This window comes from Heliconius melpomene, chromosome 12, assembly GCF_056956725.1.
Source record: "Heliconius melpomene rosina isolate 202511_hmr_F chromosome 12, ASM5695672v1, whole genome shotgun sequence".
NCBI classification, from domain to species: domain Eukaryota; kingdom Metazoa; phylum Arthropoda; class Insecta; order Lepidoptera; family Nymphalidae; genus Heliconius; species Heliconius melpomene.
This window is the reverse complement of record NC_140400.1, coordinates 15,952,418-15,979,771: the sequence shown is the minus strand read 5'-3', so window position 1 is coordinate 15,979,771 and position 27,354 is coordinate 15,952,418. Positions and strand designations below refer to the sequence as shown.

Here is a 27,354-nt window from a genome sequence, read left to right as displayed (position 1 = left end):
ACATTACCTCTGTATTTACTTCTTAAATTATTTTATAAAATGCAACACCCAAAATGTCCAATTTCCTCCCCAAAATGTATTGATTTGTAAATTATTCCAGGTATAAAGTTGGCAGTTCTGTTTGTTTTGCTTTGCGCACCCCGCCCACTAATGGCTATGGCTGTCAAGTGCATTTATTGAAGTGGTTTATTCTTTATTTAATATTATACTGAATTTAATTAAGAAAAGAACATGTATATTTAGTATATATAACATATTAGGTAAATAATAGATAGAATGTAAAATTATTTAAGTTAAAATCTAGTGTGATTTTTGAAGTTTTCTAAACTATCGTCATGTGTTAAAATATTTTGAACAGAGCACCTAACAAAGGTTTTCATAAAACAGTAGGTAATTACTACTTTTTCTATATAATATTTAAATACTTACTTGTATATTAAATATTTTTCTATTGACTCATTTAAATATGAAGTGAATAAAGTAATTAATTCAATGCAGTCACAGTAAAGCTTTTAAGATCATTAGGGAGGTGCAATTAAGGGTAAGCTCAGATGCATTTCTGGATTGATAAACGGAGCCAGTGCTCATACAGCGGCCGTCATCGCGTACCGTCCTCCTTGTCAGCTGGTAAGCAAAATATAAATAGTTAAGAAATATATACGTTATATATTTATGTCCAATATTTTTTTATAATGTTTGTCGTGACTTGTGTTAGTTATTTTACGGATTTTGCATGGGTTATTTAAGAAATGACTTTGCCAATGTTATATAGAATAATCAGGATACAAAAGAAATTGTTTGGTTTAAAATATGGAGGAAAAATATTCCTTTAAAACCATCATATTAGTTTATTGACCACATAAAAATTACAAAGTATTATAAATTCATTAAAACATGTTTTATACAAAATTTAGTGGAATTGTACTTATTCCATACAAAAAATTGTGTTAAAATTTATATACATATAAATTAGTTTTAAAACATATAGGTTTTAATTTATATTTTATTTTTTATATGTATAACATTTAATAATACTAGGTTTGCTTAGTAAACCAAAAGTACACTAAAAGGATTGTCATTCAATTAATATTCTTCATTGGTATTTTCAAAATAGTTATTTCTTTTGAATGTGATAAAACAACATTTTTTACAGTTTGTGTTTCAATTTAAGCCCTCTGTCTATATTAATAATTGATTAAAATTTCGAACATTTATGATTGTTTAACACAACTAGCTTTAAAATAACTTTAGCACAAATAAAGCTTTATATTCACTACATGCAAAGTAGTGAATATAAAGCTTTATTTCATTAAGGCCAACATAGAACTTAGAAGAGTGAGCTGCCTACATAAATTTTGACCTATAAAAGGTGGAAAGGACTAAGCAAGTAGAGAGTTGAAGTGAACTTACTCAGTTCTAGAGTGTTCCCTAGAACTGAGCAACTTAATTACAAAATATAATACTCTTTGTTGTTGGAAATGTACACCTATTTTATTTAAATAAAAGGAGTCTATTCATCTTAAGCAATACCCACTCTTACTCTTTTGCTGTGGAAACAGGGTGTTACAGTAACATAGTAAAAGAAAAAAAACCTACATTACACTATCAATAGCACAGTACCACATAAGATTATATATTATAAGTCACTGATAGACTTCACCTGTAATGTAAATACTAATAAAAATACAAAGACCACAAAAAAGTGAATGGGCATATGTGAACCTGTGGATGTTTTTATATTAATTAAAAAAACATAGTGTACAGACCCTCTGTTTGCCAGTTGATGCCAGAGACTGTTTTTTAGACACAAAAAAGTCATAAAATATTTAAATTTAAATAAGATAAAGATGATAGCTTAGCCAGTGTTATATTTCAATATATGACAGATACAGAAGCTTTAACTATACATATAATATAACAACATTGTGGTTAAATAAAAAAAAATAGCCTTAAATAGCAAAAAATGCATATTTTAACACTATAAAAAGAATCAAAATTAATAGGGTACATCCGAATAACATAGAATTATGCAAATTGGCAACTAGCCGATTATGAAATTTGTGGGTAAATCTTAAAATAATACCCTTAAAAAGGGCTAATTTGTATTAAAACCGCTAGTTTAAGTGAGGTATAAGATGAAAGGACTCTGGCTAAGCTAAGCTTGAACTTCAGGAAAAGCTGCGCCCAACTCGCACTAGTCCAGTTTTTTAAATAATTTGTGACCTAATTTTTTAAATAAATAAGCTTTTACCTTATTAAAATTTAGTTTTATGTGAAAATGTTATTTAATGTGATTGTGGCATGCTTGGTACATACCTGACTAATGGCCATTATAATATAAGGAATACTTGAATATAGCAAATTGTAGCCTAATTCTATGGCACCTGACATGCAATGTGACCTAACACTAAAGGTTGCTTGTCACCTTTACTAATTATTTGTATAGAATATGTAATAAGAATGTGAATATGATAGGTATATTTGAAATGTAGTTACTTATAGTAAGGTATGCAGAGATATTATATTTAAGTATGTTACATTTGCCATTACTTTCCTTCCATATTCGCGTGTCTGGTTAGTGGACCCTTATACCAAGATTTTTATTCCATACAGGAATTATGACCCAGGTCATGCTACTTCCATTTAACACTTTTTGTGATTGAAATTTGCAGCAAGTAAGCAAAGAGAACGTAGTGTCCAGACACTCCATTTACCGCTTCCCACAAAAATTTCAGTTAATAGTAGTTCGCGTCCAGTAGGCTCTTGTGATTAGCTCGTTCAACGGAATAAAGTCTTCAGTTTTATATTATTAGTACCGAATATAGATATATTTTTCAATCACACCAGGCGTGGGACGGTCGCGAGGCCGCGTGTGCGCAGCGGCGGGCCGCAAGGGCATGGCGGCGCCGGTACACCGGTTCGCGCCCGTCGACTGCGCGCCACGCCGTCCTCGACCACTGCGCCACTATGGGTTATACTCTTTTATTATACAGATAACTGAAATTTGTTACTTATTAATAACAGCTATGACTTGTGCCTTCTGATATGAATGTAGATTCGGTTCCAATTCGTGACAATTTTGTGGATAATTTCATACTACTTAAGTAACCAAGGTGCCAAGGTATTGGCATTGGTTGTTATATTATTTTAATAAAGATAATGCTATAGAAACTTTAAATAGATCGGTTCTTTTTTTAGAACACTTATTAAAACTTGAACGTAGCGGGATTGAAACCCGCTGTGACTACTAAGGGTAGTGGAAATATGTAAAAATACACACAGATACGCTAACAACATGAATAACTTGCAACAAGCGTTTCGTTTCGATATAATTTGATGGGAACGTATGTATAGCTGTGGTCACGTAGGCGCTTTCACGGTTTCCATGAGGTGCGGGTTCAAATCCCGCTATGCTCAATTTATATAGGTAAATTTTCCAAAAAAAGTATTTTACTGTGTGTGGTGTGAAATAACACTTTAAAATGTTATAAATATTTAAACATATCGAATTATTTATATAAATTGTTAAAATTGACTTATTAACTTTTTAACGAAGTAACTAACCTAAAATTACACAAAACATTTCCGACAATTTACGTCCAAAAAAAAACATTTTAAAGGCCACCACCGATGCCAGCGGTACATTCGACCCGACGTCAAAATGACGAATCTAGTCTCTACGTCGAAATACCTCCAGAACCCCCCCAACCGACCATAGCAAGTCTTGCAGCAGCCCGTAGCGTGACTCCGGACACCTTGTTGAGGACCGCAGCCCTAGGGCTCCACCACTCGCCCATGATGGCGCCGCATTTGAAGTTCGGCATGCTTGTATCTTTTGCCCTGGCTACGGTTTTCTTAGCTGGTGCAAAGTATTATTTTGATAGACAGGTGAGTTCAATATTTTTGATTTTATTGATTTTAGATTGAGTGTTATTGAAACTGATTAATTAATTGACTGACTGATTGATTGATTTATGACGTAAAATGTATCTTATTGACCAAAATTCTATCTGAAGGAATGTAAAATTATACGTAAATAAAATAAAGGAATACAACATTAATCCCTCTCAGCCATTTCCTGCTGGTTCGCTGAACTCCGATTAATCAACTGCCTGAATGACTCATTGATTGATGGAAAATAAACACTTTTTTAATGATTTCCCAAGCTGATACAATAACGCGGTTAATCCAGAAGTGTGTAGTGGCCTGGGTGCAGCGTGAAATGGGCCTTTTCTCTTTGTAGGAGTAGGGCTCCGCCCCCCGCGAGTGTCCTCATATATCATGTTAATTTTTAATATATCTAACTAATTATTTCCCCAGCTGGTCCGCAGTAACGGGGGTAGTTCAGAGGTAAGTGGGGAGGTGGGTGTGGTCTGTGCGGCTGTGGCCTGCGTGTGCGGGGTGGGATGCGCCCTGTCCCTATGCAGGAGTAGAGCTCCGCCCCCGCAGGCGCCCGAGCGGGTGTCGTCGACTGCTAGACGGCCGTTACCCAGGACTCCGACTCGTGTGGTTAATACGAGAGAGGTGGGTTGTAATGTTATTTTTTTTATTACTTTACGAGTCCAAAAGTTTGTGGTATGAAAGGGTTCTAAATTAAATGAAACAAATCTATTTTTCCTTTTCAATATAATATAATCACGCTTAAGCTGAATACATTTATTGGATCTATGAATTAATTTTTCTAAGCCGTCGAAATATTTTTTTTTTTCTATCGCCTCAAAATGGGCCACAATTGTCTCCTTCACCTCATTGTCGTCGGAAAATTTCCAAAGTCTTTTTTTAAATTGGGGAACAAATGAAAATCACTAGGGGCGAGGTCTGAACTGTAAGGTGGGTGGACTAGTGATTCGAAGCCGTGTGTGTGCAGAGCAACCATTGCAACTCTGCTCTTGTGAACTGGTGCGTTGTCTTGCAAGAGCAACACACCCGTAGCCAACTTTCCTTGACGTTTTTCTTTGATGGCCTCCTTTAATTTGTTTTGTATCGATGCGCAGTATTCTCCGGTTATATTTCTTCCCTTTTCTTTGTTATCATTCAGTATTATCCCCTCACAATACCAAAAAACAGTAGCCATCAACTTTCCAGACGATTGTGACACCTTGAATTTCTTTGAGATTGGTGTGCCCTTTTTCCCTGAGCCCCTTGTGCCCTTTTAGCCTGAGCCAAAACAGGACACCATGCAATGGCATCATTCAGGATTTACCAGATAATTTTCTCAATAGTTTCAGTTTTCTTCCGGATTGACTTGTTTAGCAGGCGAGTGTTCGTAAACGAATTAGTGGTACCGATCGATAGTGGACTATCGATAGGCTATCTATATTCAATTGATAGTAGTCCGATAGAAAGACTATCGATATTATAATCGATAGTATCGATACTATTGAATGTCTAGGAAACAATAGTATCGATAGAATCTATAGTATCGCAACTTAGTATGCGATCGATAGCAGTGGCGTAGCTAGGGGCGGGCATCAAAAGGAAAGGGGCATCAAAGTCGACGTTTAATTTTTTTAAAGGTAGCCAATGTCACATTTTATTGTCTGACGCTTGATCTACGTGAGAGAAGAAGACACTTTGAATCTGGTTTTTTTTGATCATTTTAAAGCGCATCAAGTCCAAAGCCGTACCAGGCAGCAAATACCCTAGCTACGCCACTGATCGATAGTCCACAACAATTGATAGTATCGATACTATCGATACTGTCGATATTATCGTTTCCTAGTTCGTAAATTCAATACTTACTACTTTTCTGACTGGGAGATACGATACTATCGATAATATCGATAGTATTGCATTGTCCGATAGTATTGTACCCTCGATAGTTCATCGATAGTTTCCATACTATCTATTTAATCGATAATATAGATCGTTGTATCGATCGTATGGGCTGTTTTAGATTAAAATTATCGATAGTTTGGCAACACTAAAACAAATGACGCAACAGGGCTGAAATTCTATTTATATACTAATGATGAGTCCCCAAGTATAAGCGAGCGCCCATTATCCCCACTCCATCCCCTCCATTCTACGAACATTTGGACCACCCTTCGTATTTAAATACAATTATTAACACAGACATTTGGTTAGTATCCTTATTCTCTTTATATATTTTTTATTTAACAGAATTTCCATTTATTTATTTATACTAAATAATTCCTCTTAAGTCTGAATCTAAGACTTCTCTAATTCATATTTTCTTTTACTTCGTATTCTTCTTGTTCTTATTTTAATCTTAAGGATTTTTTAAATATTTGTTTTCATAGTTTAAAATGGGTAATTATAACGTCATTACGAAACAGTTGAAAAAATCCACTGGCGATAGTTAGTACATACAATTACATAGAAATAGAAAATATTAATAATTTATCGTTAATCTTACAGACAGCAACTAATGAAACGGAAGACATATCATTAACAATACTCTCTCGTCCGGAAAGAGACCGAGAGCCTGCAAGGGAGAATGAGGGCGAAGCACCCCCTCCATATCACATCGCAGTGCTCCTCCCCACGCGTGGGCCCTCGCCCCCTCCACCAGCATATTCTGCACTCAGCTAGCAGAATATTTGCTCACCAGAGCTGATTATATAGTGATAGTGAGACAAATGATAGTGATATGGTGTCACTATTAAGTGTTTGGGGTATGGTGGTGGATTAGTGCTAGTGATACAGTGTTAGTGTTGTTGTGCTTGTGCGATATATGTTTGTGTCTTTTTTTGTTTATGATATGGTTTTTTTTTACAGGTGTCAATTTTTTTTTTGTTTATTTTGGGTTTAGGTGGATATATATGAATTAGACTTATAAAAATCTGTAATTGAGCCTACATTAAAAAGTTAATAGCATTAATGAAAGTTTTATAATTTTTATTTATGTCACAATTATCATCTTTATTTAAATTTTTTTATTATTATTTTTAAATAACTTATGCTGTAGTTTATGAATGTTGTATAGATGATGAATATTAATGTGTTGTTTAAGGACCAACATGTTATTTAATAATTGTAATAAAAATTGGTGTGCCATATTTATTTATAGGTCAATAGATAGATTTATATATTGTAAAGGCCTAAATCACTTTCACTGTAACATTTTGTTACTTTTTTTTAACTACATGTTGTATTCCAAAAATATTGCATTGTACAAAGAGGCAACCTAGTGTTAAGACAATCTGTTTCTCAGTTTCCTCTTGAGAAATTAGTTATTGAGTTACAGAACTCAACACTGTGTTTTGTCAACACTAGAATGAGGAAATTATAGTGTCACTGCACATCCTCAAATAAAATGATGTTTTTTTTTTCTTAATGTTTTTAACATTTTAAGATTTTTTTTCAAACTTAGATGTGATGTAATAATTTTGTATGGTATCAAAAATAGCACAGTAACATGTAAGTTATAATTTCTATATCGTAGATAATTTATTTGAAATCTATTTTATTAACAGTATTTTTTTTTCTACAAGTTAGTTTTTTTTTTTAATTAAATAAGTCAAAAGGGCTTTTATAAATTCGAATGCGTGAAATTGAGTTAAAAATATTATTTCAATGTCTCTAAATAAATGTAAAAAATAAAATGAACTGAAATGAAAATACGAATTTTATGAAAAAAGATTCATAATTAGATAAAATTAAATCAATGTTTATATAAATGTCTGTAGATGAAAGAATTATTTTTATTGTAAATGAACAGACATGCATACATTTTTTTTGATAGAATGAATAAAACTAAAATAAAGCAAATATCCTTTACTTTAATTAAATAAGGCAAAGTGCGGTGTTAAGTTCCGCCATTAAAAGGAGACTAGTGTCGTAACGCCGTGCCCTTTTTACCCATTTTGATATATAGGTAAATTTAAAAAAAAGCTCTGTTCTGTTATAATACAAATATTTTTTTTTATACATAATATTTTCATTAGAGATGCTTTCTTTTGTAGTTACGAGTTTAATTCCCAGTTTAATAAATCAACTAATATTGTTTGAAAAGAAAAATTGCAGTCACTATTTACTTATAATGACCTTAGCAGTTGATCTTCTTTTGTATTTGTTTTTCTGTTTGATTAAAAGAGGAAAATATGATTTCCTGTAAATCTTAAGTGACCTGGATAAGAAAGGCATTTTCATTGTATTTTGCTTAAATAATCTACATAATTTATAATTTTAAAAAAGTAAAATTGATGGAATTAGTGTTTCGTCCAGTGTCTAGAGTACTATAGAAAATATTTTTTATACATATTATTTTTTAAAACGACTCACTTAATAACTTTAACAAATGAAAAAAAAAAGGCTACAAATTTTACTGGTAAATTTCTGTACACAACTTTTTATTTCTTTTTTTTATTATTATTTGTAATTATATAATAAATCTATTAACATTTAAACAGTTAACAGATATTTGAACTAAATTTGCTAATTATGAAATTAAAAAAGAAAAATCACAGATCCACAAAATAATAATATGACTAAAATAAAAAATATATTAAAAATAAAAAATTAGAGTGAGCAAGTAATATGTAATTTTATATGTTTCTAACATAATAAAAAAATGTTTTATAATTAATATGTACATTTCATTTGTCTCAATATAGCTGATATTAAGAGGCAAAAGTATGGAACAGATTATCAAAAAAAATAGGTCTTAAAATGCTTAATATCTCCTACTTTTATTTCATTGTCATAAAATTTGACAATTATATGTGGATTAGATGACAATATAATATTATGGTACCACCGACCTGGCCTTACGATGGAATTAGAATATGGCAGATGAAACTTTGGGCTATGGAGGTTATGCTCTTCACATTCGTGTTATTAATGTGTTCTGTTGAAAAAAAGCGTTTTTTTTACGTTTTTGTACTTTATTTTGAATATTAAGATGCTGCCATTTTATTATCTAGTAACAAAAAAAAGGAACCTTGCTCACTCTACTCCATTTATGTTACACAAGTTCTTTATATTGTATACAGTTATATCATAATATATCAATGGCTTAGTTAAATAATTAGTGGGAAATTATGAATATTGATAAATATCTTCTACTAAGGCTAAGTTCATTAGTTTTTACATTGTAATTAGCATTAGACATTAAGTATGACAAATTGATCGCTTGTAATATTGTTTTATAAGTACACAATTTTATTCCAAGCAAAAATACAAAAAATAATTAATTTGTCTGATAATAATTTTTAAATAAATATTTTTTGTTAAATATTCAATATGGAAATCATTACATTTAACAAAAAGGTTTCTAAACTGTTATAAAGTTTCTTAAATGTCAGATCTCTATGAGTAAGATGCATTAATACTCATTGCATTAATTTCTGCCTTATCATTATATATACTTATTTTCTTTAAGTCAAATAATATTGTATATTGTTACAATTAGTTTGCATTTGTTTCATAATTTCCATAATTTGTAAATGATAAAATTTTGTAAACAATTTTTGTTTATAGTATTTGTTGATATTACACATTCAATAAATTATTATATTCATCAAAATGTCTTTGAAAAGTTAAGGATACTTTTTTTTTATATAAAACTATTGTTTTTGATCTCGTAATTGTTGCTTTAAATTAGAATAATTAATATTATTATTAAACATAAAATAATGTATAGCGGGTCCAAGTTCATACAAAGACCCATTATAACATGAATTTAGTGAAATTAATGTTAGTTATGTCTAGTCAGACATTTTATATTGCAGATTTTTTAGCTGTATGTGAAAAAAAATTTCTTGCCTATGGATCGATTTTAATGGGTCCAGCCATGATACGTTTTGAAGCGAGTTTTCGCTTCATTATAAGGACGGTAGATAAATGTATGTTTACCTGTAAGAAAGAGGAGCGTGAGAATTTTTTATCTCTTTCTACTCATTTTTTTAGGCAATAATCTGCAATATATTATGTGGATATTAGTAAATACTGAATGTGATGTATTCATTTGGCGTTCGTTAATTATTGACAGTGTTATTTTTGTATGTACCTTTATAGAAGGGACTGCGTTCGTCTTTGTAACTGACGCTTTGAATAAACTTATTATAACTGTCTTTCTATTATTTATTTAAAAAATTTGGTGACAAACTTCCATTTTATTTTACTTTTCAACTTGTCTTCTATTAAAATATTACTCAATAGATTTTAAATAAAACTTTATATTATTGTTTCTAATTACTTTGTTTTGATTAAGAATATCAAAAGCATTTTAAAAATTTGACAGTTACATAAATATAATAATAGTGATATAAGAACATTCAACACACAGCAACACTAAAGTGATCTAATCACAAAATTATATTTAAAAATATCAGATTTTATCATTGACTATTTAATTTTTAACTCATACAAAGTAGGGAGAACCTAGTAAAATTAAAAATATCTTACATTCTTTTAACTTTCTTTTTATTTTAAATAACAATAAGGTTAGATCACTTCACCAACAGCGATTTAATAAAACACCAAGAACACAAAAAATCAAAGTCCGAAGCTCATATTTTAATTTAATCATCATTAACATTTAAGTACAATTAAAATAGTGATATTATAAAATAAATATAATATTCCGATGAATTAATTAATCTACCTACATTATGCTACATACAAATAGTGCATGAGAAATAAAACTTATAATTAATATAGAATGTTAATCATTTGGTATTTCGCACATAAAATATATTTTTTATAAACAATTATTTTATTGATGTTGTTATAAATGAAAAAAAAGATCGCAAACAGTTAAAAACATTTTTTGTAGTTCTTCTTATTGGTTCACTGAAAATCTTCGTAATAATAAGTACCGTCCTTTAACCAATAAATATTTTGTTACATTTTTTATGTATGTTTACAAAACGATTTTTCATTTAATTACTGCAAATATCAATTTAAAACAAAATAAAATCATTTTTGGATTTTTTATCTGTTATTTTTTAATTTACAATATATGGAATGCGTGACAATACAATAAAACTGTTTATATATATATATATATATATATATATATATATATATATATATATATATATATATATATATATATATATATATATAAAACAACTTTATTATCATTATGACTATTATGATTGATCTAATTTGGATGTGCCCTGTTTATTACCTGTTATTTTTTTAACAAAATAATCATGTTAAAAGGTGTCTGAAAAGTTCGTAATCTTTTTCTTTTTTAAGGACCCTTGACAACAATTTAATAAAGTATTAGAAACAGTACATAATTATTTTTATAAAATGTGGGCAGATAATAATGCCGAAAACAATATAAAAAATATTAAGAAACGCAGTAGCTTTAAAATAAAATAATTTATATACATATGTAAGTAAAAATAATCATTGTGAATAATACAGGCACGTCCATTTTTTTTATTTAGTTATAATATAAATAACCATATGACTAGGGTGTCCATAAAAGCTTTGTAAAGCGCTTCACATCATAAGATATGTTACATTTAAACTAAAATAATAAGAACATTTATTAACAATATTTAGTTATATTTAAAAAAAAAATATAAAATTAAAAGTTTTCATTAACAAATCATAAGAATGAGAATTAGTTATTCGAAAATGAATGTCTGGTCGATTTTTTTTTTAAATTAATGTTGTATATCCTTTAAATTGAAAAAAATACTTGTATCGGTCCGCCATTGTGATAATACTAAAGGTAGACTAAATATAAATGCTCAAGTCACTTTTAATTATATATTTTTAAACATAATTTTAATAACGAATTTTCAAATAAAATGAATATATTATATTTTGGGAAAGAAAAATAAAAAATACGTATATAATGCTCTAATTACTCTTTGTTCAAAGAAATTACAAAACTTCTTTTATTTAAGTCTTCATGTATAAATAAATAATAAAAAAAACTTCTGTCTCATTTTACTGACATTTTTTTTTGTTTAAAACATTGATATACAATAATTAAACAGCAAATAATTAATTTAATTAACCTACATAATTACAAACTATACACAGCATGCTAATAATAAATGTTTATTATCGTTCAAATTAATTTACATTGTTTATTTTTTATTTGTTATATAAGATAATGATAATAAAAATAACTTCGTAGTTCCATAAAAATGTTTAGGAACAATGCGTTTTGTGGTAAAATATTACAAAAAAAAAATATAATGGTTTTCTTTTGATTTCACTGATTGATAAATAATATTTTTATTAATATAATTAATATCTCTATTCCATAGATTTATGATAAATCACGTTTATTACGTTCAAAATGTTCAAATTTAAAAATATATTTTAAAACATTTTAATTTGAATGAAAATAACATTTCTTTTTTTAATATACTTTTACATAACAGCTGTCATCAAAGCGATCGAAGCGATATTGGGTCACACAAAACACTCAAGACACATTTAGGGAAAATTTTAATCCCTAAGTCCAATTTTCTTGTTTCCTTGGCTTCACCACTATATTCCGTATATAGCATGGTAGACAGAGGGAACCTAGTGTTAAGGCACTCCGTTCCTCACTTTCCGCCGAATTTTGGAGTTGAATGGTGGAGCTCAAGGCCGCGCTTTGCTGTGGTAATGAGTACCAAGGCGAAGAAATGAAAATATGGACTATTTCATTTCCTCGAAAGGGAATCGAACCCACAACCTGTCGCATTTACAGTCGCTGCAGAGTTAGCAGTACGCTTGTGCCCCTGCGTCATGACTGGCCACAAAAATCCAATTTTCTGACTAACGATATTTATCAAAATTATGATCACAATATTTAAAAAAAATACTAAATACTAATAACCACAGACAGCCAATAGTTTTTTTAATCATACAACCAATACTTTAATTTATCTATTATTTTAAAATTATTACAGATATGTATAGTAGACAAAATAATATATGAAACAAAAAATATTAAAAATAAATAAACTACATAAGAATGATAAATAAATATATAATATTAATAAAGACAATGTCAGAAATAAAAATCTCTAGACATTTCTTGTTTAAATACCACATAAAAAAAATTAACAATTAAACAAAATTGCATTGTTATTATAATAAGCAGCCACATGATTTCATTAACAAACATAAATAAATGATACATGCACAACACTGATTTATTAATTATTAAAACAAGTATAATTTTAGACACAAATGTGACCCAACAGTGATGTAACAGAAACAATGACAAGGCAATTGTCTAATACAATTATACATAAAGCTATAAATTTTAAAAAATCATACCCGCTGTATTTCAAAGAGTTTTACGTCTGTATCATACCATATTGGAGGGTCGACGTTACTGAAATATGAAAAATAAACAATTAGAAGAGTGATACTTTATTAAAATTCTGAAATAATTATCAATTATTGGGAATTTTATTAAATCAAATAAATTATATCAGCTTCACGCTGTATCCCGCACACACACGCATGTATTAAGACACTCCGTTCCCTACTTTCCGCCGAAATCTGAAAGCATTGCGTGTTGAATGGCGAAACTCAACGCCGTCCTTTACCTCAATAAATGAAGAAATATAAGAATGAAGAAATGAAAATATAAATTTTAAATAAATATTTCAATATCTCGAGTGGGAATCCAAACAACGACTAGTCGGTTTACAGTCACACTGTGCCCCTGCGCCGACGACTGGCCTCAAAACAATAATAATAGAATTATTTTAAATGAACTTCTTTAACCGGATTAGTCGCGTATATTATACACTTTTGGAAACTCAGTCTGGAAGAGTCCAGGGTATCACACGAGGCAATTAAGAAATCGTTAACCGGTAGTTTGATATAATAATTATGTCAACTGACCACGTGTGATCACAGACGACTGGAAAGTTTTCGAAATAATAGTATAAGTACATGATTAATTTAAAATGTGAAATATTCGCGAATATCAAAGATTTTATCATAATAATATATTAAAAAACTACAAAAAAGCACTTATAGGTATCGAAGGCCACCAAAAGAAGTAAAGCGGGTATCTCTAGTACAGAAAACCTCAAAACCTACTTACCGTATATAAATGACTCCCCACATATAAGTCCTGAACCAGGTGGCTGTTCCGGCGTTGGCCTGGTACTTTCTGATGAGAATGGGATGAGGTACCGGTAGAAGACCCACGAGGGTACCATGCTGGAGGAAACGTAGTATCTCTGATTCATCTGTTAATCCTCTGGAAAAATGAGTCCAGCTTTGGTAATGTATTATAAAGTACATTTATTGTACAATACTAAATATACATCTTTAATTTTATTGCACAATTTTCTATACAATAAATAAAAAGGCAGAGAGATCTGAGACGTCTTAACAGAAGGTTTTCACATTTTATAACAATATGTTGAATGGCGGAACTCAACTTTGTGTTAAGTTAAAATAATTAATTCTTCCTCATAAGGATTGATATTTGATAGGCAGAAGAAACCTATTATGATACTCCATTGAATAAAGTTGAGAATGGAGAATGGATCTGATATAGGGGGCATTTATCAATGTAATAGAATGACTTTTATTATTATTTTTTTCAGTTTGTTGGTTTGTGAGTGCGTTTGTGAACGCTAATCTCTACATCTACATTTCTACAATTCCACTCACTTATCAATACATATCTTCTCCACCTGCGGCACGAGGACCTGCAGTAGCCTCATGATGGTCTGTAGCGGCAGCCTCGCCCTCCAGCTCGAAACCCACTCACTGCTTGGACGCCAGCCTTCTTCCTCACCTTTATCACCTTTGGGGAGGCGTTTAACGCCTAAATCCTCTTCGGGTATGACGCGAATTGTGTCTTTCTATGGGAATAATTATTGAAAATTACATGAGTTATAATATAGTAGCACTTAAGACTTTATATCTATACGTTTTGTGCTATTAATAATAAATGCACGAAAAATTGCAAAAGCAAATTAAAATATCTCGTAGCAACTTAAGAATTGATATATCAAGCTATATCAAGCTTTCGGATGTCAGGATATTTGTCAGCTTCACGCTGTATCCCGCAAGGAGGGTAGGCAGGGGGAGCATAGTGTTAAGACACTTCCCCACTTTCCGCCGAATTCTGGAGGCATTGTGTGTTGAGTGCTCGACGCCGCGCTTTAGCCTCGATACCAGAGTGAAGAAACGGAAAAATAAATTTAAGTAAATATATCGTTTCCTCCAGTGGGGATCAAACCCACAACCGTCGCATTACATTCACACCCTAGTGCCTCTGCGCCACGATGACCTATATTTGTATTTTATTAAAATACCATCATAAGTTTAATGTTATTGTCTTCAGCTATACAGAACTTGACAGATCTCAACACCACACTGTATCTTACCAGAACCAGCATTTGACAACAATTCAGTCCCCCATCGTTTTATACCACATATAAACCAAATAAGCAACAGACTCGCGTAACAGTACGTGTGGTGGACGCAGATGAGCAATGACATTTAACAATAGGCCACACCAGGGAGGGGTTAAGAAAAAAAAAGTAATTCCCACAGCGACCCCAATATTTTATAACACAATTAAAACATTTAGTATATATTGATGCCGTTGTGCCACAGAGGCACAAGCGTGCGACTGTAAACGCGACGGTTGTCGGTTCGATTCCCACTCGGCTAACTAATTATTTGATGAAATATTCTAGTAAGGAAGCAAAAGCATAACCAAGTATAGTTTTGACAAATAAATAAATAATATATACCTGCGTGACAGTGTGCGTAGTGGACTCGTTGCTATGATCGTTTCTATCAGAACTGCAGTCCTCTCCGTCGCCGTCTCTCCGCGGCAGCAGTTGTTCTCTGGCTGGCGGGTGAGCTGATTCCTTTTCCGTCATAGTACCTATTGCTGTAAATGTAAAAAATAAAGTAATAAAAATATTTAATCATTCCTCCAAGTGGGGATCGAACCCACAACCATCGAATATACAGTTGGATATTTCCTAAATATACTCGTAGATAAAAAAAGTCAGGCGAAAATCTTATAGCCCATATATCGCATAATATTAAAAGAATGCAACTCGTTAACTTAAGATTATATATAAGAACTACAATTGACAGATTGGTAACATAACATGTATATAAAGAAATATATTGAAAAAATAATCGTTATGTAATATAAAAAACGCAACGACAGACGCAACTTTTATAAACAGAATAAAAAAAAAATTGTTTTACTATTTTTGTATAATACGTGACTAAATAAAACAAGTTTTAATTAAAAAAAAAACTATATTAATTAAATAATTACCCGGCGTGTCAGGTAGCGTAGCATTTAGAGTTCCAGGTTCCGCAGGTTGAGCTGGTCGCGAACCCTCCATGGGTGCTTCTGCTACGGACTCCGTACTACGAGACCTGGGGGACATAAATAATATATTTATTAAAATGTATGTGTTAAAAACTAAAAGAAAATAACTTTATCATGTTCATTGAAAAGCGACCATAGTATTACTTAGTTTGTAACGCTTCCACACAATCCAGGATTTGCGACTGAACTGAACACGATTTCGAACTACAATTTCCACACTCAGTGTAAAAATTCTAAGAGATCTTAACCCTTAAATGCATATTGTATCAAAAACGAAACAGAAAGTTTTACACGATTCAGAGCCCTTAAAATTTTTACTACGCATAATTTTGACTTATAATATAAACGAATAGTGGTTTCTGAAAAAGTAAAGCATAGTGATTGGTCCGCCTTTTTATGATGCGTTCATATGTCATTGTTCGCTGTCCGTTACAAGTTTCAACAACAAGTGAATTTGAAAGTTTTCATCAGGTGTTATTGAATGAATCTTGAAGCTAATCCAGATAAAAAAAATATTTTATCGTAGGTAAGTACTTTGATTGCATGGTACCATAATATTTTACATTTGAATTTTATATTATAAATAATAAAAGCATTTCTTTTGCTTGTATCAAAAATGAGACATCATGCATTTGGGACTTTGACTTGTTTACATTTTTGCTTGGTTGCGGGCTTGAGCTTTTTATGTATTTTGTTTTAGAATGGAACGTAAAAGAATTGCCGATAAGGATATTGAAGATTATTTAAGCCAGTTAGAAGGTGGTTACTTATCCGACGACGGTAACGAAGTAGATGAAAACGATTTTGAAGAAATTCTAACTACTGCAGAGCTGCGAGGGGTAATTGAAGATGGTGAGCAATTTGAACCTCAAGCCGATGTGCAAGACCCTCCTGTGATAGAAGATCCTTCTTTAATTGAAGACCCTGTGTCAGGTATACACAATAATACTAGTAGTGGTAGCCAACCAATTCATGAAGCTATTGATGTGCAAAGGCTTATATGAAAAAAGAAGTCATTTATATCCCAAGAAGATAATATTCGATTTCAAGATTGTAATGATCTTCCTGCATGAATAATGACACTAGAAACGCCTTTTCAATTCTTCTCCTATTATTTTACTCCGGATTTCATCAGCAATATAACTGAAGAATGGAACAGATACTCCGTTCAAAAGCAACCAAATCGTCCTGATTGTGTAACTGACGTTGAAATACGTAAATATATGGGGGTATTGATCTTCATGTCTGTGTACCAAAACCCAAAAAATGGGCTTTCGGCCCATATCTGAAACTATGCCTGTAAACAGTCAACAACAAGTAACTCGTACTTGGGCAGATACAGAATCCGCATGAAAAGTAGGAAGTGGTACATTAGACTATTCCATCATCTTCTTGACTTGACGGTTATAAATTCGTGGGTCTTATATAAGCAGGTTTGCTATAAAAAGAAGATAGCTGTGAAATATATATTGAATTTAGTAGAGTTTAGAACAGAACTTGCAGATGTTCTATGTAAATATAAAATCCACACCCAACCTGCAAGAGGTCGACCAAGTAGTAGTAGTAGTAGTAGTATTCTTAACGGTACTATAGAGAAACCAGCTCCTAAGCGGAGGAATACCCTTCAGGTAGTGCCATCAACAGACATTATACACGATGGTACTGACCACAAACAAATACGCACGGATGATCGCATGCGCTAAGCTGCTAAGCAGCATCAAATGTGAAAAATGAAGTTTTTATGTGTTCAAAAAAAAATTCAGACTGTTTTAACAAGTTCCACATTTAATTGCTTATACCTAATAAATAATTCATTACTTTGCAAACATTTTTCATTATTCCTGAAAATAGAAAACACCTTATCAAAAACCCAAAATCTCTAAGGGCCGTGAATACTTGATTAGGTATTAAATGCATGTTGTATCAAAAATGATACCATACGTTTTTTGATAAATATTTATGATAGTATTACATAAATATTTATTTTACTATTTTTCCCGTATTTGTTAGCCATATATATATAACATATATTTTTCTTATCACAATAAAAAAATCCATGCATTTAAGGGATAATATTGTAACAATTTGATAAATGAACCATCGCATCCCACCACCATTTCCTACTTTGAGCAAAGATGACCCTAACCTAGAATTTTAAATACATCGATTTTTTTGTAATCCTACGCTGCCACTGTACTTAATTAGTTGAAATTACATCACAAGTGTTTCACTTTTAGAAAAAAAAAGACTTTATTATCAGTTCTTCTATCCGCTACGTCAAAGTTCCCTGTGTAAGACAATAAACAAACTATATATTTAAAATGCCAAATGCGGGATAACGCGTGAAAAATTACCCTACCTAGGCAAGGCCTTGGCGCCTAGCACGGGCGTAGCGGTGGCACGCGCGATTGCGGCGTGCTCGTGCGGCAGGTTGGCGAGGCTGTGGAACACGGCACGTTTGCGGATAATCGTGTACACCAGGTTAGAGTTACCTGTAGGAAAATTCATTATTAGTCATCAATAATATATATATATATATATTATTGATATATATATATATATATATATATATATATCAATTTTTCTACACTGGACTTGCATCTTCATAATTTTTATTTGCAACTAAGATATATATTTTGTGTTAATAATGAATTGTTTCATTTTATCATCTAGAGCAGTGTTGAGACTATGATTTTTTCTTCTTTTACATACATATTTCTAGGCTAGGTCAGTGATATGAAAAGTTATATAATTTTCAAACAGACGAAGTCTCGAGTAGGAGCTTATTCATTATGACATGTTTACTTTCACAAAAACTTTTATGGTACTTACCATCAAACTGATACTGTATCATGTTATTGAACATCTCTAGCAAGAAGAACACCAGGTGATGATGATGAGGTCTGGAAAACAAGAACCAAGGTGTGCCGAACGCCTCGAGGAGATGGAGGAGTTTTGTGGACGCTACCATTGACAGCGTCTTCAGGTAGGGGGAGACTAGTGGAACAAAAAATATGTTTTAGTATTATTTTAACAGGGTAGGCAAAAGGAAAAAGCCTTGAGACATTCCCTGGTTTTTTTCCGTCGAAATTTAAGTTAAGTGGCCGAACTCAACGCCATATCCTTGCTCTTTCTAGAGCGGGGGAAATGAAAATAAAAAGAACACCAAGTTGCGGTGATGAGGTCTAGAGAACAAGAATCAAGGTGTGTCGAATACCTCAAACATGTGAAGTTTTGTGGTAGCGACCATGATAACGTCTTCGTGTAAGGGGTTACTGATGGAGCAAAAATGTTTATTGACTTTCATTTTAGCATAAAGTACTCTACTTTAGGCTGAGAGAAACTAATTAACTTTAAAGGTTTAGACATTCAGTTCTCCTCGTTCTGAGACATTGTGTGTTGAGAGAAACCCAATGCAGTGCTATGTGTTTGAACAAGAAAGAAAAAAAGTAGGAATCGAATCCACTACCATCGGGCGTACTGACGCTGTCCCACTGCGCCACGACGGTTGATAAATACATAATACTCAATTTTTAAATCATATATTTTTTCTTCAACAGGATAAGACGATACATTATTTCTAAAAAAAATAAATAGCAATAAAAAACATAAGAAACGTACCATTAACCAATATAGTCAACAAGCAATCAAACAGCGGCTGCAATCTCTGGTGTCCAGTGGTCACTATCTTGTGGAACACAACCACTAAAAGGTCGGCGTGGGTTCCCGTAAACACCGGTATGTCCATAGGCACGGTGGCCGTGTACGGCTTGTTTAGACGGACACCGAAGTTCCTTTCCCCGGATAGTAAAAGGAGGATGAACACGCCTATGTGCATGAGGCCTACTCGGGCTAAAATAAAAATAAGAAGTAAATTTAGAAATAATTAATAAACATTAATATAATAATAATTAGTAAATATTAATAATAAACGAAATATTTAGTATAGTCTACTGTGACTTGGGGTATTATTAAAAATTGTGATCTCCAATTTATTTAGCAATGAATTTGGGTGAAAAGTGGAGAATTGAGTGTTCTCTCTACCTAGCCTACTATAATATGTAAAATGTATGAAGCAGAATTAATAATTATTATATGTATTTAAATATAGATTATACATGGTTTCATACTAATATATTAAATTGAAAATCATATGACTTATAATAAGATTATTGTTGTTTTTCTCTTAAACTTTAATAAAACTGTGAAATATTTAAATATAAAAAAATATATACTAACATTGATCTGCGCGTGAATCATTCAAGTGGTACAAAATTGGCACCAAAACTTCTAGAACGTCGCTACTTTTCAGTACATAATACATAAATTTCTGAAACATAAAATTTAAATATTAAATTTATACATCTAAAATTAGTAAATTTAAATATTATTTTATAAAAAAACTTGTAAATGAAAGAAAAAATTAATAAAATAGCTAACTAAAACAATTTTAATATTAATTATAAGTAAATCTAATCTTTTTAAAATACTTTACATTATCAAATAAAACCACAATGATAATCGAACCCGCGTTCGATTTAGGGTAAAAATAATAATAATCTCGGTAAGAATTATAATAATTTCGGCACAAAATAGAACCTTACACTTTAACTAACTTAAACCGAAATGGCTTTCTAACTACGTTTTCTGTAACTACGTCAAATTATCTATATATATATAAAAGGACTTGTCCTCACTGACTGAGGTAAGACGCACGCACAGCCGTAACCGCTGTGCGTAGAAACGTTACATTTGGACAGATGTTTACTTTCGTAATCTGGACATCCACTAAGAAGGGATTTTGAAAAATTTTAACCCTAAAGGGGTGAAATAGGGGTTGAAAGTTTGTATGGAAAAAAAATTAAATCGGCATCGATTTTCATAAAATTTTAAATTTAGATTTTTAAAAGTATTTAATTGAACACGTGTTTCATCGTTTTCTAGAATTCACCCCCTAAGGGTGCAAATAAGGGGTTGAAAGTTTGTAAAGAAAAATTTTTAAATCGTCACCGATTTTTATAAAATTTGAAATTTAGAATCTTAAAAATATTTCATTGAACACATGTTTCGTGGTTTATTAGAATTCACGCCTAAATAAGCGAGCGAAGCTGCGCGCGTCCGCTAGTACTTATATATTATGAAAAATATTAATTACAACTCACCTTATTATAATCACACATCTTCCAGAACAACACCAAGAGTTCCTGATGTAGAGCCACCTTCTTGCTCGAATTAGGCAAGTAGGTCTGCTGCAGGGGATTGTTCAAGAGACGCGTCACTCCACGGAGAGCGAAGTGGAAGTCCTCATCACGGTGTATTCGAGAAAGATAGTTGATGAAGAGATTGTCTGGGAGACGCTGAGGAAAGAACAGAATATCTTTAGATGCTTGAACAGCTTGCCTTAATTATTAATATTAACTTCACAACAATCACATTTTATATATTCAATATTCATAAATGCAGAAATGGGTGTAATTATCATTATAGGTTAATATTATTTATATTAACTTGTACCTCGTCAGAATCTTCATTTATGGCATTACTAGTATCATGATCTAATGTCACAATTAGAACTTGTAAGGCCACCTGTAAAATAAATATACAAATGTTAATGCTCCTCTTGTATAAATATATTCCAATGTTGTTAGTAAAAATTATTAACATTACATCTTTATCATCAAAATAAAAATTCCAATTAAAAAATAAAATAGATTCATAAATAATGAAAAGAACTATGGCAACATCTATAAAAAATATTAGATTAAAGATATCACTCATTTACATATTATAAAGAAACATAAATAAAATTTCATATATATATATATATATATATATATATATATTTTATGTTTCTTTATAATTTAATTATTACTTTAGTATATTAATAAATTAAATTCTTTATAAGAAGAAAAAATATTTATAATTTTTTTAATTACTTAAAATAAATCTAAACTTACCTCAACCAAAGGCTCTAAGGTATCCGAAAACAACAAATGGTTGTATGGCAATCCGAGACCTACTGGGTCATACGAACACACTGTGTTCAAGAGCGACGTGAATAAAGGTAGGGCGTGACGATTATCTGGACTTGTGAGATATCTGTAAGGGAATTGGAATTTCTTTTACAGCTTCATGTTTCCCGCGTATAGCTGGATAAGCTGAGGGAGTTTAGTGTTAAGACACTCTGTTTCTCGTTTGCCAAAATACAAAAGTAAGCCATGCAGACAACAATTTAAAAAACATTGCTTTGGGTTCTATGACATTGTCTAAAGCCATGTATAGACACCAATCTATTACGATTCTATTTATAATCCAATTCTCAATTAGATGAATAAATATCGATATCGACACTTGTCTTCCCTGTTATGTGTATGCTATACAATGTGAAGCTAAAAAAATCAATTTAACAAAAAATTCTTAAAACCCCTATTTTAGTTAATAAATAGTTAATACCTCCGACAACGAAAAACCTGTACAGATAAAAAATTACTCACGCAATCCACTTATTGTGATGTGTGGCGGCCATGTTTGCCGGTTTGTATATAGTTTCACTAAAACACGTTAAAAGAAGTCGTAATAATTCAGTCCTGGCGGCCTCGTGCTGAGCGTTCCGAGGCGGGCTGCGGGCGAAACCCACGCCGCCCGCCCAGATGTACTCGCAGCTGTCTAGAGACGATAGTTCTTCTGCACGTTCCTGAGAAATAGGGAAGTTTAGGTTATATGAATAATAATATACAGTGGGTAAAAAAAGTATTTGCACACCTAATTTTTTTTAAGTTACACCTAGAGAAACACAGAATGATTTCAGTTAATTATTGTATTTAATAGCTTAATCTATATATATTTAGAATTGATTATTAAAAATTCTAAGAAAACAGAAATAAAAAAATTAGATGGTAAAAACACCTTTTTTAAAGTCAAATAAGTATTTGCACACCAACCATTCCCTAGATACAATGTTATTCCCGCGACATTTTGTCACTTTAGGTAAAATGTGAACATTGTATGTATACATGTGAACATCGGGAAACGTATTCTAATAACGAGACATTTGTTTAGTGTTCAGAAAAAATCTTGAAGCCAAGATACCGAAAGAATTTGAACTGTCGTTATCGACGCGTGAAGAAATTATTTTACTCCGTAATGAAGGTTGAAGTTATCGCCAAATCGGGTCAAATTTAAAGGTAAATTACTCGACTGTGTAGTAAATTATAAAAAACCGAGAAGAAATGGGTAGTGTTGAAAATAAGGAAAGGTTCGTTCTTCCGAAGAAGCTCAGTACGAGAGAAAGGCGACAAATTTTAAAATCGGTACAAAATAAACCATTTACAAGCGCTCAAAGCTTAGCAAATGATATCGCATCAAGTTCAGGTAAGGTGGTCTGTGCCCAAACTGTAAGAAACGTACTGGGTAATGGTGGTCTTCGTAGCAGAATAGCGAGGAAAAATTCTTTCATAAGTGAGGCCAATATAGCAAAAATACTAACTTTCGCGAAAGAATACTTAAATACCCCTTTAGAATTTTGGTACAATTTTTTTTTTTTTAACTAAAGCAAAGTTTATCTTTTTGGAACGGACAGACAAACATTTGTGTGGTGCAAGCCAAATACTGAACTGCAGGCGAAACATATGCATAGTACAGTCAAACACGGCGGTGGTCTTGTGATGGTTTGAGGCTGCATGACGGCAAATGGTGTGGGAAACTTGGCTTTTATCGAAGGAATAATGAAAGCAGTAGATTACGGTAAAGTGTTGCGCGATATTTTGTCTTGCAGCGCATCAAAATTAGGCGTAAGTGAGACATACTACTTTCAGTAGGACAATGATTCTAAGCATACAGCTATGAAAACTTAAGGAATGGGTGATGTACAATGTCCTTAGAATGCTGAAAACTCCGCCATAAACGCCAGACATCCACCCAATAGAAAATTCATGGCATCTGCTGGATTAAAATTTGAGAAAAATGAAATTTTTAAATAAAAATGATTTGAAGGGTGCTTTGGTGGAGAAATGGGCTCAAATCTGGATTTAAACAACGTCCAAATTATTGAAATCGATGCCAAGGAGATTGCAAGCCATCACTGATGTTAATGGAATGGACACAAAAAATTAAGTGTCTTTACTATCATTTATTATTGATTTTTTTTACAAAATACGTACAAGCCGGTTGGTGTGCAAATACTTATTTGACTTTAAAATATGTGTTTATACCGTCTCATTTTCTAGTTTCTATTTTCTGAGAAATTTTATTAACCAATTCGAAATATATATAGATTAAGCTATTAAATACAATAATTAATTAAAAGCATTCTGTTTTTTTGTAGATGTAACATCAAAAAATTAGGGTGTGCAAATACTTTTTTTACCCACTGTATATTTTAATTAATTAAAAAGAAAAAAAAATAATTAAAAATTGTGGAATATACATTTCTAATTATACATTAATTATTATTGCGTGTTACAACTACACGAGATATCAGCAAATTTTTACGTATGTGAATATTAAATTCTACTTACTGGTCCTGATCTCTTTGTGCTCACTACCGTAAAATCTGGGCAAAATAAAAGATCCTGTAAAGCAAATATTTTTTGTTATGAATTATGAACAATAAAATTGAATAAATAATTCTGGAGGCATTGCATGGTGAGTGGCAGAACACAACGCCGCACTTTGCCTCGACACCAAAGCGAAGAAATGAAAATATAAACGTAAATAAATAATTCACTTCCTCGAGTGGGGATCGAACTTACAACAGTCACACCCTTGTGCCGCTGCGCCACGACGGCCTCAAAATTGAACTATACAATATAACTTATAATTATAACTTTTATAGATGACGTACATTTAATATACTTTTATGCACTTTAACAGTCGCATGCTTGTGCTCTTACGCCACGACTGGCCTCTAAGTTCATCATCTTATTTAATTATTATTCAATTCCAATAACATCACATACATGACAACTTGTTTTTTTTAATTAGAGAATATACATTCATATTATTAAAAAAATAAACAATTCTATAACACTTACACAAATAGCGTTGACAAGCGACTGTGCCAGTGGAACCGACTCATTCTCACCCGACGCAGGTAAGGACGACCAGAAGAAACTGTGCCACTCGGGCTCCTCGAGCATGTAGGGTAACACGCGGGTTAGTAGACGTGCGCAGTTTAACGCTGGAAAGATAGATATTTTAAATATAAACGTATATATATATATATATATATATGTGAGGCCAGTCGTGGCGCACGGGCGTGAATACTGACTGTACTGGTTGTGGGTTCGATCCCCACTCAAGGAAAAGTTTTTTTTTATTTATATTTCCATTTCCTTCATTCTCGTGTCCAGGCAAAACGCGGTGTGGAGGTGGGCCACTTAACATGCAATGCCTCCAAAATTCAGCAGAAAGTAGGAAAAGGAATGTCTTAACATTAACACTGGGTATATGCTTAGAGTTTAGATATAAAAAAACAATGTAAACCAGGTTAAAAGTCCATTATATGTGAGAATAATAATATCATAATTATAGGCACTAGCATACTTATAGGAAAAATGTATTTTGAAAAAATATTGTTAGTTTTTAAAATACATGGGAAAAATATATGTAAAATTATGCAATTTTTTTCAGCTTCATGAAGCTTCATGTTCTCACATATAATTTTCAAAATTATATTTTTTATTATAGTGATATAATTTAAAATTGTTTTTTGCTTTGTGTTTATTTCTTTATCATTTATTTATATTCTTATTTATCTACTATAGTGTATAAATGATTCATTAATTTTTATATACACTCTATCATTGCAATCTCCAGCTAATATTAAAAAAGCTTCAGTGAGTCATAGTTAACAAGTTCCCTTCACATTAATATTATGCCATCAGTTCAGAGTAGATAATAAATACAAGCCTTAGTGTTATTCTCTACTTTGTTTGAATTTATGACACTGCATAGATAGTAGAACAACTTTGTCTGTTAGAGCAGAGCATTTGACAATGAGTTCAAATAATTCATTCCCACCAAGTGAGAACCAAACCCAAAACTATTGTCTGCCAAATTCAGTCCTATTGGGCCATGCCACTTTATGTTCTACTTCTATAGTCATAAAATATGAGAATATATGTGATTATTAAGCTATAATCATATTATTTTGGACACAATTTGATCGTTTTAAAAACCTATTTATGTCATCAATATTTAACAAATGAAATCAAAAGCAAAATTATAAATCATTTAAATATGTTACAAATCTGATTTCTAATAATATACCTGTTTGCTGTTCCCGTTGTGTTCTACAGCTACTATCGACTATTTTTACTAGCTTTTCTACAGCCTTGTATACAAGTGTGGCTAAATTGTTTGGTGACTCTTCCCGTAACGCACGGATCTCCGCTCCGGGAACCAATGCGAACACATCTTGTACATTTGTCACGCTTTCTGACCAGAATTGGTCCCAAAAACTTTCATCACCTGCGTCAATAGGCTGAAATAAATAAATCCAATCAATAATACTATCACATTCTCAAATTGCGTAGGATGCTCAATGATTTTTTACCTGAGATTTAGATGTTAATTGAACAACAGCCTTTCTAAAGTTTAATTTTGTATCAGCGTTACCCATTTCTGTTATTATATTTATTTATAAAAGAATAAATTCATTTCCAACATACGTCTACACAAAACAAAAGGAAAATGACAATTGACATGTTGGAAGTTGACAGTTCTTAGGCTTGGTACACATACATGTAATAGTGATTCGTGCTCAACTGGCACGCTCTAAACGCCATAAAATTAAGAATTGAACTGATCATACATGTAATACCTAGAAATTTAAAGAATATTTGTATTTTACTGTTGTTATTTATTATATTTATTATGTTATATTGCTTTGTTTATCGATAGCGGATGTATATATAAATTATAATATATAATACTTAAAATGATTTAAATAAATCACTATAGAAAACTCGGACAAATAAAAATATTAAATGTGTAAACTCTGTACCGTAACATAAACTATATTTTTTAATACGTGTGCTCCGGCATTAAAATACGATACCGTAATCAATAAAATCAATTTTTAACATGAC

At 31.6% G+C, this 27,354-nt stretch overlaps 2 protein-coding genes across 7 annotated transcripts; one reads left to right on the top strand and one right to left on the bottom strand.

Annotated features, from left to right (window-relative positions):
* Nucleotides 1-248: 248 nt before the first annotated feature.
* Nucleotides 249-10,037, top strand: LOC146534168 (uncharacterized). Of its 6 annotated transcripts, none has more exons than XM_085194727.1 (6): nucleotides 249-386; nucleotides 518-627; nucleotides 2,848-2,971; nucleotides 3,621-3,888; nucleotides 4,321-4,524; nucleotides 6,382-10,037. In XM_085194727.1, exons 2-6 carry the CDS (start codon nucleotides 552-554, stop codon nucleotides 6,553-6,555), a joined length of 846 nt encoding a protein of 281 aa, XP_085050853.1. In that variant the 5' UTR covers nucleotides 249-386; nucleotides 518-551; the 3' UTR covers nucleotides 6,556-10,037. The 6 variants fall into 6 exon arrangements, with proteins under 6 accessions (XP_085050853.1, XP_085050851.1, XP_085050852.1 ...); XM_085194725.1 differs by having other exon boundaries at nucleotides 256-390; nucleotides 526-627; XM_085194726.1 differs by having other exon boundaries at nucleotides 256-390.
* Nucleotides 10,038-10,475: 438 nt separating this feature from the next.
* On the bottom strand, nucleotides 10,476-26,971 carry LOC146534167 (protein HID1). The gene is made up of 17 exons (XM_085194720.1): nucleotides 26,820-26,971; nucleotides 26,534-26,747; nucleotides 25,297-25,442; nucleotides 24,781-24,834; nucleotides 22,759-22,958; nucleotides 22,222-22,363; nucleotides 21,779-21,850; nucleotides 21,427-21,621; nucleotides 20,504-20,594; nucleotides 19,886-20,116; nucleotides 19,097-19,261; nucleotides 18,624-18,756; nucleotides 16,208-16,311; nucleotides 15,663-15,805; nucleotides 14,569-14,762; nucleotides 13,991-14,149; nucleotides 10,476-13,267 (listed from the first exon to the last, which is right to left on the bottom strand). The coding sequence occupies exons 1-17, from the start codon at nucleotides 26,883-26,885 to the stop codon at nucleotides 13,204-13,206; spliced, it is 2,373 nt and encodes a 790-aa protein (XP_085050846.1). The 5' UTR covers nucleotides 26,886-26,971; the 3' UTR covers nucleotides 10,476-13,203.
* Between the last annotated feature and the right edge of the window lie 383 nt (nucleotides 26,972-27,354).